Raw genomic sequence first — 12233 nt, 5'->3', positions numbered from 1 at the left:
ACGCGTCAGTCGCCATGGGCACCGGGTAGCGAGTTTCGCCACTTTAGCCCTAATCTCCCCCTTATTCCTCAAGATTGTGCTGAGAGTGTTCCTCGGAATCTTGCACACTGCGGGGACATCTGACTTCTCACCTTGTTCAACCCGTTTTATGATTTTGAGCTTCACGATGAAAGGCGAATTCCGCTGCTTCATCACGGCAACACTGCTAGAGAAGGCCCACAAGGCGCAAGCACAATGAACCAGAAAAGCAGCGAGACAACTCGCACTTGCGTCATTTTTAACGACGAGGGCACAAGAGCCACTGATTGGCTGTCTGAGCAAGCGCTGCAGACAAGCCAGGATCATTCTTTGTAGAGGGGTGTTGATGGCTCGCCCAAGGCAGCGTGGTCATGGTAGGGAGATGCGGTTGGATAAAGCCGCGCTGCTGGCTTTCCCCGCCACCGTTGGGGGAAAGCTAACTTCTGGGGCACTTTTCCGCCGCTTGAAGTTCGGTATATCGGGATTTGCTGCTATTTTTTTTCGATGTAAGTGTAATTTTTGCTATATATACTTGTTGTAACTATACTGTGTTCAGAAATTGTTGGATATATAGAATAATTCGATGTAAACACGTTTGATATAGTCAGGTTCGACTGTAGTGGGATTTAACTGTACATCTTTGTAGGTGCCATCTAAATGTAGCAGCACTTGCTTCATTGAGCAAAGCCTTATCTACTCTGTGAGATCTGTAGGTACTGCAAGAACCAGCCAAAATTAAAGTGCAGGCCTCTTAGTCCGGAGAATGCTGAACTGACTCTCCTGTTGGCTATATGAAGGTGTACAGGCTTCAAGGAACTTAAAATATGCACAGAATATGGCAGCTGACGAAAAAGCATATGAATCTTGTACAAAATTTTTGCTCCATCTTGCACACACTAAATCTTACAACTGAATTCACATATGCAAGAAAACCATACTAGGAGTCGGTATTGGTGCGGTGCGGCGTATTTTGACGTCAGTAGTATCTGTTTCATGGGTATCATGTTGGAACCACATCAGTGTACACCCTTTTGTGAAGGTCATTAACTTCTTGTTTCACTGCTTTAAAGTATATAATAGCACAAGCTTAGCAAGTGTGCTGTGCAAGGGCACAAGGACTTTTGTGCCCTTGCACAGCATAGTTAATCAATATATTGGGGCAGTGCTTCGCAAGTAGGAACTCAAATGGGATTCGGGCATTCATGCACATGCACACATGTACTTGCGTTTGTGTTCAAATCTATTGCAATCCTCATTTGAAACACTTCCTTCTACATCTGCGGTTCCCTTTACAGTGGTTTCCTGCATGTGTATTACACAAGGATTCTTTTCCTTCAGTTCTGACAATTTCGTATCACCTTCCTGAGCTAGCTGATACTAGTGATGACAGAGACTTGGCGTTTTGCCAGCCAACAACAAAGGGCAAAAGGAATGGAAAATACAAATAATCCTTACTTAGAACAGCCTACTCTCGTTACAACAGACCTTGATAATCTGTCAATAAATGTCCGTTTTATTCGACGTTCGTAATACCCGAAACGCCTCACTTCTGAAACTTCGGTCGCGATGTGTAACGGGTGTCGAACGTCGAAATAAAAAAAAAAAAGCTCAGTTTCACCCGAGAGGCGAAGCATGGATTGCGATAGGAAATCAGTAGATAGCTAAGCGAAATAAGGTTGTATAGAGTTGTAAACATTCGCTTACTAACTGAAAACAAGTATGGTGTCACACGCGCAAAAGTAAACATGAACACATCACACTTGTTGAGTGCGGACACTCGCTGTCAAAGCACTGGTGTGAGCAAGTGCAGAAGCAGCAGTGAGCGAATTGACCTTCATGCTGTCCCTCGTTTCAACACGAACTAAACATAAAAAGCACAGCACATACGAAGCTGCTGGCACTGGGCGCACTTTGTCCACATTGCAGATCGCTTTCGAGATATGGTAGCTGCGCGGCCACGCCGTAGCACCCCTCTCCCCCCCCCCCCCCCCCACCCACGTGCCTCATGCGCAAAAGAAGGCGGTGCGCTTCTATCCCGCCTTTTTCCCTCGTGTGTGCGACATTGAGCCACAATCGTCGGCTGACCCTCGCAAGTAAGTTGTGAGCCCATGTCGACACGGCAATAGTCCGTATTATACGCCCGAATATGACAAAAATTGCCGCTAATTTCATCCGTTGTAGACAATAGTCCATTGTAGCGCAGTCCGTTGAAAGGGACCTTCGTTGCATTAATAAAATAGGTAAAGCAAACTAAGGTCCGTTATATCCGAAAGTGTTGTACGCGGGTCCATTGTAACGAGCTTAGACTGTAGTACAGCTCCTGGTTGCTTCTGACTGGGAATATTTAATGCTTATTTACACAATGCGTTAACTTGCTGGTACGCCTTCTTTTTTTACAGACTCGGCCATCAAGCATGGCTCCCATGCCACCTTCGTCTTCGCCATATCGGTCGTCATACAACCGTGACCAGGGTGATGTGTCCCCAGATGGGGACAGCTCGCCTCCGCTGGCCAGCAGCCCCAGCAAGGAGCTGCGCAACCACGCGGTGTCACCCGAGCCCACCTCCCATAGTCGAAGCAGCAACAGCAGTAGTGGCGGTGGCATTGGTGGCAGGGACTCCTCCTCGTCCCTCGGCAGCTTGCAGTCTCCGCCTGCATCACCTACCAAGTCAGCGTCACCGGCATCTCCACGAGTTAATGATGCAAGTGGCAGCAGTGCCATTGAGCCTCTCCTTAACGAGGTGGGCTCATGCTACAAGTTAAGGGGGGACATGGCAATTAGAGATGTCATACTTATTTTCAGACCAAATTCAATTAAAATACACAGACTTGTCCAGTTTTTCAAGCTGATCTTAAAAGTGCAATTATGTTTTATAGGTCAAGTAATTATGGAGGTAATTAAAAGTACACTACTATTATTTATGGAGACAATAGGTAAAAAAATCTGGACAGAAAGCTATAATTAATGGATGAGTGGACAGCAGAATGTTTAAAGAGTGAAAGGCTGCAAGCAGTTTTCAAATCCAACAATAATTAGCAATTTAGCAGCTCATCAAATTTCATTGTTTACATTGTGGCTACTAGATCACAAGAACAAAAGGAAAAGAAATTACAGGAAAATGAAAAACAAGAATCTGCTTGCAGCATTTCAAGCTTTACGCATTTAGCTTCATATACAAAAAAAAAAAAATTACAGCTCTAGCTGTCCTAGATCATGAGATACTGTTGCCACAAACAAGCAAGGTGAATGAAAAGCTCATTTTGAGAAAATTGCAAAAAACACACAACTTAATTTATTCAGGAATATTGTGAAATACCAGCCGTAACAGGCTGGTATGCCTCTGGCAGATAGTCAGCTTGAGAACTGTTCCCTGTGTGGCGATTCTTCAAGGCTCAATTCATGTTTCTGACAGATCCACGCTTTCGAGCTGAAGCGTTCATTCGCCACCGGTCTTTCTCATTCATGCGGTCATTGCCTACTCTGCTGGGGTTGAGGCTCAGCTCTTCGAGTGTAGACGCTGACGCTCTGAAGTTGCCTGCATTGAAATTTAGCACGGCCTTTGCCACAGCCGCATCTACAGTGAATAGATAGGCATGGCGCTCCTTTGGTGAAAGATAACAGATCATTGAGTGGAAGCTCTTGTTGCTGTTTTGGGTCTTTCCCCGTTGTCACCTTTCAAGAAGTTTTTTTTTATCACTCAAGTGCTTTTAAATGGGGAGTAAGGTCTGGCAAACATGAGGAGACAAGTTGCGAGCATGTTTCGGTGCAAGTTCGCACCTGGCCTGTGCAGCATTTTGATGGCACCAGGAGTCGGGCCCTGTTGGGCAAAGTGTATGGTTTGCAACAGCGTCGTTGGAGGTGATGTGATGGTACGTAGCCATCACTGCCTCGTGCATGCCATCCACATCTCCTTTGTGTGTTTTCAGCGCCCACCCGTAGTACACACTCAGCCTTGTGATAAGGTCTGCTTGCAGTCAACCCTTTCCGCCAAGACTCGGAAGGTCCGAGGCCTTGTGCTTCGTTACAAAGTTGCACAAAGCTGTGCCCATGAGCTTTTGCACATGATTCACGCAATCCTCCTTGTCAATCTCTGTGTACCCATACACCTTTTTTTCTTGCCAGGCAAGGTACGTGCGACTGTCCCCATCACTGAGCACAGTGGTGTAGCGAAGGTTGGGCCGTTCGAGGGACCTCCTTAAAAGAATAAGGGTGGCCTCCACTACCATTTCTCCTGACCTCTTGTCAGTGTTCTGGTACTGTGACTGGCCTTCCAATCTTTGAAGGAAGGATTATCTTCTTTGAGGCCCCGATCGCATGCAGCGCAGAAATTGCTCAAGACAACATAGGCAATAACAAAACCAGTGAACAGTCCAATCACGGTGCCGACGCCGATGTGCGAGGAATGTCCGTGGGTCACCCATGATCCATCGTATGACACCGCAATGTTTCCGGGGTTGCTAAGGCACAGTTTAGTGTAAAGATTGTGAACCGACCGTGCACACTCGCTTGTCAGGGTGGGGGCCACGCGATCAGCTGCAGGTGCCTGCTTTCCCTTGACGTAGCTTTGCCATGTCGTCATGTGGATTCCGCGACGGCTTATGATCATCCTTGAGAACACATCATTTAGGGCTGTTTGGCGATTTCCAGTTGCCTGCATGGCGCGAGCGGCGAGCACGTTCACAGAAAACTGGTTCACTTTTTGTGCACCGTGCATGCACGGCGAGCTCCACTTCGACGACACCAAATTGCAGTTCACGAACGTAAGAAGCAACTTGACAGCAAGTCCGTATTTATGCTCCGCTCTGACTATATTTAAGTCCCCACTACATATTTTGCAATTGGCCACCACAAGCATAGTGATCTAAACTGACAACGGTAAACACAGTCCCGTCAATGGGGCACACTGCAGTATTGGTGCTATCAGCTAGTAAATCTCGCTTGCTCTCTGTCACGGGAGTTGATGAGGGGCGCTGCAGTTTTCCTTGCATTTTCCTTTTGCCCTCTTCCAATTCTGCAGGCTGCAGAAACTTCGTGTCATGACGCATGCTACCTTTGGTAGCATGAGTCTCCATGCTCAATGGATGGTGACCACACGGTTCTGAAGGCTTGTGGCCCCTGCTCGCAGAGGAAGAAACGTAACTACTGTTTGCCATAACTGCTGCGAACACAATACCGTGGTCGGTATCAACACACTCATGAATGACAACTACGCAGTTCTCAATGCATGCGACCAACATGGTGTCATGCTCAGCAATGTTTCATTGTTTATGTGAATACCACATAAACAACGAAGCATCATCACACAGCCCTGAAAGTAGCACCCTGCCAGCGAATCAGCTCTCTGCATAGCTGCCTCTTTGTAATCATGAGCCTGCAAATGACATATGTGTTTTGTTCTCTAACATTCGTGGTAGTGTTAAGAAGCGTGATGATTTAGGTAGTCTTGTCGGCACGTCTAGTGCAGACATTGTGGTCCTCACCCAAACTTGGCTGAATTCCAAGATATCGAATGATGAAATCTTTCACTGCGAAAAGAATATCACTACATATAGGTGTGACTGCGGTGATAGAACAGGAGGAGGTGATCTGATAGTGGCGGCCGACCATCTGCACTCTTCACACGTGCCACTTGTATACACATCAATCATCGAGACACTATCTTTTGTGCATGCTATCGCCCTCCGAATGTCCCATCGTCATTTTGTGGCGATCTTCATGACATACTACAGTCGCCGACCGTTTATTCGGACCTCATGGGGACTGCGGAAATGTCCGAATAAACAGGTGTCCGAAAAAGCAGATTAAGAAAAAAAAAATGAAATCCTTTATTTCCACGGGCTCTGCAGCAGGCTTGAAGAAATCGTGAATGCGCCGTTGCACGCTGTTCCGTTCACGCGCAATCAGATAAGCCTGAATCTCGGTGAGGGTCGTATGGTCACTATAGGCGGCTGACAGCAGTCACTGCTTGTACATGCTCCGTATGCGACGGCAGTGTAGCACATGATGCTCCATCTTCCGACTCGGAGTCATCGTCTGGCGGTGCAGCAGAAACCTGACAAATGATCTCGCTGTCGTTGAGTTCTGCGCATGTCAGTACAGCAGTGTCAGCACGTGTGAAACTGTCAAATGAGACGGTGTCTGGAATCACAATGCAACCACTGCGCAGGTCTCGGCAGAAGATTTTCCGCGTCAGTAGGGAGCACATCGGAAGGCGACAAATCTTAGGCCTCCCGGCACCCGCTTGCCGGCATTCCCCAGCGCAGTCTGCGCGGGCACTGTCGCCACCATTAGACACTTGACGCGATGTTTCCGTATGCCGCGTTGGATCACCGGAACTTCGACACAGCGCACAAAGCAAACACCACCGTGCCGACACCAGTTGCGCAAACGAAAAACGTGGCCTGCTCGCAGCGTCGTGCGCGAAGAAACAAATCAGCTGCTGGATTGTCTTGACATGGCTTGCTAAGCTGAAACCGGAACTGCTGTAGAGCCACTCTATCGAACCAGGCAGAAATGATGATGATGAGCGGGGATTTCCAGTAGCACCACTTTGTCGGGCAGCAAGGAGGCTCCGTTCAAAACAAAAATGGCATTCAGCAAGTCAAACCATGCACCGGTCAGTCGGTGCATGGTGCTCTCGATCGAGTTGGCTCAAGGAGTGTCCGAAAAATCAGACGAGAGGTGTCAAGGTGTCCGAACTTTCGGCAATTGTTATACATTATGGTCTATGGGGAGAATGGCGGTGCCGCGAAGCAGACCGAATAATCAGGCATGTCTGAATTTTTGGAGTCTGGAAAATCAGTCGGCGACTGTAAACCGAATTTTTGTTAGATTTCCTTCTTCGCCATTGTTTGTAGTTGGTGACTTCAACCTGCCAAAGATAACTTGGTCCAGTGCATTGCCCTCCATTCTGGATTCATCATCTGACACGGTTGGCTCACTAAATCTGTGCGCAGACTTCAGCTTCTCTCAGCTAACTACCCAGCTGACTTGTACCACACCTACCGTAAAAACCGGAATATAGGTCGAACTTTTTTTCAAAAAACCATCGCGAGAAGTCTACCCTCGTCTTATATACCGGACATTGGCGGAAAATCTACGGAAGTCTTGCAACAATGGGCAGATGAAGTAAACAGCCGCCTTCGTCATCGCCATCAGCAGCAGCACGGCGTGGCATCATTGTGGCACCAGTATTTTGCGTTTCCATTGTCGCCAAGTTATATTGGTTAAAGGCTGCATTTTCACATTTTGTTTCAAAATGAGCTGAAGCCGACATCAATTCACCGTCGCCTTTAAGAAAAAGGCAATTGAGTACGCGGAAGCCCACGGCAACCTGGTGGCACAGCGCGAACTTGGAGTATCCGAAAAGAGCATTCGGTAGTGGCGGAGGCAAAAGCAACATATTACAACTTGCAGCAACCAAAAGAAAACGTCATTTCGTGGGCGGATCGGAGCGGACCGCAGAACTGGAAGGCAAGGTTGTGGAGTTCGTCCGGGAGCTGCGTGTAAGATCGCTGCCTGTGACTGCCGAATGCATCCGTTTAAAAGCGGTAGAGATCGCGCGCGCCTATGGACTGGGCAGCGAGAAGCACTCGTCATCCGACTCTAGTTCGGACGACTCTGATCAAAGGCGTTGCCCTGATTTGGAGTAGCACTTGCGCACTTCGTGCCCTTTTGTGTACTGTACAACCGGCTAATTTTTAACAGTATCGCGCGACCATCGACCCGCGTGCTTGTCAGCACCTTATCATCATGGCACGGAGCGGCGAAATAGCGAAAGTAAGGGCATGTGTACACATGCGCGTATCTCGCCGCTCAACGCCCTTAATAAGGTGCTGACAAGCACGTGGGTCGATGGTCGCGCGATACCGTTAAACACTTGGCCTGGTGCACATGCGAGCAGCGTTTAAATAAATACTGTCACCATTGTGCAACCCGCTGAGTCGCATTTGTTTCAACGTAAGGGTGTCATGTCTTTCGGTACTTTTGCCATTGAAAAAGATGTTTTTTATTTTTAGAATTCATTAGTTGGGGGATCGACCTATATTCCGGTCCGACCTATAGTCCGGTTTTTACGGTACTTGTGCTTATATCCTCGATCTTGTTCTAACTACGTCTCCCGATCTACCATATTCAGACATTTCTGCCGGGCCTCAGTGACCACTCCTTTATCCAGTTTGAGCTTAAAAGTACTAATAGGCATATGCGATCTGATCCCAAATATATCGGAGATTACTCGAAAGCAGATTTTTCTCCCATAAATGCAGAACTAGGGACTTTTTTAGCTGAGCACATGCCATACTTTGCTAGCTGTACTGTGAAAACGAATCGGCAAATTTTTAAAGAAAAAGTTCATCTTGTGCCTGAATCTAAACCTTTTTGCGTCATATCTGGCCAGCATCGTTCTCCATGGTTCACTGTGGCATTAAAACGCATTTTAAATAAAAAGAAAAAGTTTTTTCGCAGAGCCAAGACAAGTGGTTGTCCTTATCTCTGGAATGAATACCGAGCCGTCGCTTCAGAATATAAGAATATAAGCTTTCGTCATTGTTGATTAACGACTCCAAAAAATTTTGGAACATCATTGCTGGTCCCAAGCATAAAACATTAGCTCTTAACAACAGCAGCAGCGCTGCCATTCCTTCATAACAGTGTCCTCAAGTGCTTAAGGTTGCCTTTTCTAAAGCTTTTCTTCAGCAATCATCTGTTCCCATCCCCTGTTTTTGCCCGGTGCAGAATCCTTTAATGGACCCAATTGTATTTGACAGTCTTGGTGTACAAAGTTTAATTAGTAACCTAAATGTTTCCTCGTATTCAGAAATTGATGACATCAATTCCAAATTTTTAAAGAATACAAGTGCTTATCCTTCCGTTTACTTGAGTGAACTGTTTACGCAGTCGTTGTACTTGGGACAGTTGCCCAGGGACTGGAAGGTGGGCAAAGTGGTACCAGTATTGAAGTTTGGTGATACTCATTGCACTACCAACCGATATCGTTAACAAGTATCCCATGTAAAATGTTTGAACATATCATATATTCTAATTTGGATAAATTTCTTGAAAATCGGTCATTTTTCTTCCCTCATCAGCATCCGTAAATGGTTTCCGTGAATCATTTTTGTGTGAGACGCAGCCCATCTCCTTCACCCATGACTTATTTGATGCATTAGACGAGGGATTATTCATTGATTCATATTCTTAGATTTTTGGAAAGCATTTGATCTTGTTAACCACCAACTACTTTCTTTAAAGCTCAGCAAACTGAACATTGACCCTAACATTCTTTCATGGATCGAGAGTTTTTTGCGTAACAGAACTCGGTGTGTCACTGCTAATAACGCTGATTCTTCACCATGTTCTGTTACCTCAGGCGTGCCTCAAGGTTCGGTGCCGGGGCCATTATTGTTCCTAATATATATTAATGATCTACCAAACTCTATTAACTCCACAATCAGACTTTTTGAAGATGACTGCATTATTTACCGAGTAATCTCTTCCATTTCAGACCCGTCCATACTACAATGTAGCACTTGGCTGATGAAACTGAATTCTAGCAAATGTAAATTTATGCGTGGTTCACACATAACGTGAATCCTACTGTGTACCATATTTCAGGCTCTGTACTTGAACAAGTGACAATGTATAAATATTTAGGGGTTCATATAACTGATAATCTTTCATGGCAACTTCATGTCGATCATATAGTTTACAATGCTAACCGCATGCTTGGTTACTTGCGCCGTAACTTTTCTATGGCTCTATCTTCGTTAAAGCTACTACTTTACTACAAAACCCTAGTGCGATCTAAATTAGAATACTCAAGCTCTGTATGGGACCCGGGCCTTGAAACCCTTACTAATAAATTGGAATCGGTACAGAATCTCAGTCCCCGTTTTGTATTGTCTGACTTCACTCGCACTGCTAGTGTAACTACAATGAAAAGTACCTTGAACCTTCCTAGTCCTTCCCTTTGTCGAAAACTGTCCCGATTGCTACTTTTTCACAAGATTTATTACCATAATCACCAACTAAAAAGCGATCTCTTTTCTGAGCCATCATTCATATCGCCTCACACAGAGCATCGCCATAAGGTATGCATTCCATACTGCCGGACGAATGCATATTTCTGCATCTATACCGAAGACGGCCTGCGCTTGGAACAACCTGCCCACCTCTGTTGCCGATATTTCTGACACTTGTTTGTCTAAAACCACCGCGCGAGGTTATGTATTTGAATAATCTGCCTGGCTACCTGTTGTGTTCTTGTGTTTCGCGTAAACTTGTGCTTTTTTGCTGTTTTTCATAATGTTTTCTTTTTGCTGTATTATGACTAAAACACTTTTTTTCCCACTCCCTTCTGTAATGTCTCGCTGGGCCTTGAAGGTATTGAAATAAAGAAATAAATAAATAATAAAGGCTCAAAAGGAACAAATAGGCACGAAGTGTTCCTGTTTTGCCTTACGGCTTTCGTTGATGACTCTGGCAATGTGGACTCTGCTGCATTGTTCCGGTTTGGCGCCAGCGGCACTTTCGCATTGCACATTCTCAACGCTCCGCACTCTGAGGGTTATCCAAGTTAATCATAGTGCAGCCAAAGACAAATGAATTAACAAGAGTTTAATGCCATTAAATCATGCATGCGGCCTGCCAGTACCAGAGGAAAACTCCGAATTAATCGATTCTCCGAATTAAAAAGGGTCGAATTAACAAAGTTTTACATTACCGTCGTAATGATTATGTGGCTGCTAACACATTTAGACCATCAAATAGGTGGCACACAGTACGCAATTCAGCAGCAGCTTTGCACACTTCATTTTAAAACAACAACACAAGGTGTCGCAATCATTGCTGTTGCTTGCATCTGGACTAGTAGCGGCAACTTCTTGTCCCTTGAGCAAGCTTACAGTCATAATCAGAATTACCCACCAAGTCAGTGTCACTTGCCACTCTGCATGCATGTCTTCACTATGCTAGCTATCTATGGCCTCCAAGGCCAGTCACCCTCCTATGGGCAGCTGTTTTTACTGCTCTTAAATGTGCAGTTGCCATTAGCCGATGGCCATTTAGGCTAAATCATGTGTAATGGGCACTTTCACCCATGTATCAGTGATGTGTATACACACTATTTCACATATTTCGGGTTTGAGTCAGATGGAAGTGTGAGTAGTAGTGTGCTTTTACCAGAAATACAAATTTTAAAATTTTATTTAGTTGGAGGAAAGTGGCAATGGGACATGGTCTACAAATTTTTATTTAGAAGGAGCGAAGAAGTTTGTGAAGATGCACGCAAAAGGTGTGCATATGCTCAATATATTTTTTGCCACTAACCATTGTGGGGAGTGGGGCAAAGAACTTGCTGCAGTCAATGAACGTCTCTACAGTGAAATAACTTGTATGACGAAAGAATAATTCTGTCCCGGTTCTATTGTGAGCTGTGCACTGTGCAACCTTTACAACAAAGTTACCTATATAACAAAAGATTTCGGAGGACCCAAGTACTTTGTTTTAAAGGCGTTCGACTGTATTCATTGGTTTCACCTGCCCCACTGGCTGTTGGCAATGGTGTTCTGCAGATGAGTGTAAGGTCACAGGTTTGATTCCCTGCTGTGGCGACATCCTTTAGATACAGGCAAAACACACACTTGTGCACTTGCATTTTACATACATGTTAAAGGTTCCCAGATGGTCTAAATTGATCCCTAGTATTCCACTACTGGATCACTCGTAACATGCTATGCAGCTTCAGGAGAGCCCCACCACTCTGACAGTTACATTTGTTTTGATGTGTACTAATCGGCTAACCAGTTCACATGATGCCATGACTTTGTGCAGGCTCAGAGGAGGCATAAGAACAGCCACCGCAACTCCGGCGGAGAACTCACCGAGGCTGTTGATGAATTACGGGATGCATTCGAGCGTGCTGAGCGAGCTTGCCCAGGCATCTGTGATGTCTTTCTTTGTGAGATGCTGCACCGGCTTGCACCTGGCCTGAGCCTCCATCGGATACAGGATGCCCTTCAGCGGCTAAGGTAGGTAGGGCATCCAGCAAGTTGCATATCAGCATTGAAATCGGTGCAGTGCATGACTGCGGTGGTGCTTTTAGGTAATTTTGTGAATATTATTGTTGGGGTCATCTGGACTTGCCATGTATCTGGCCTCGTATTCACAAATATTTCTCTTACTTAAGAGCATTTTCTTAGAGGTGTGCGAATTA

At 45.7% G+C, this 12233-nt stretch overlaps 1 protein-coding gene across 4 annotated transcripts in view; it reads left to right on the top strand.

Moving 5' to 3' along the window:
- The window catches only part of GckIII (Germinal centre kinase III), a 173313-nt gene that overhangs the window by 154833 nt on the left and 6247 nt on the right, over positions 1–12233 (top strand). For all 4 annotated transcript variants that reach the window (XM_050190052.3, XM_055077505.2, XM_050190048.3 and 1 more), the window contains exons 6-7: positions 2418–2759; positions 11852–12048. In XM_050190052.3, the coding sequence (XP_050046009.1) occupies positions 2418–2759; positions 11852–12048 (539 nt within the window). The remainder of the gene's footprint in view (positions 1–2417; positions 2760–11851; positions 12049–12233) is intronic.

This window comes from Dermacentor andersoni, chromosome 2 (assembly GCF_023375885.2).
Source record: "Dermacentor andersoni chromosome 2, qqDerAnde1_hic_scaffold, whole genome shotgun sequence".
Taxonomy (NCBI): domain Eukaryota; kingdom Metazoa; phylum Arthropoda; class Arachnida; order Ixodida; family Ixodidae; genus Dermacentor; species Dermacentor andersoni.
This window is presented reverse-complemented; position numbering and strand designations above follow the sequence as displayed.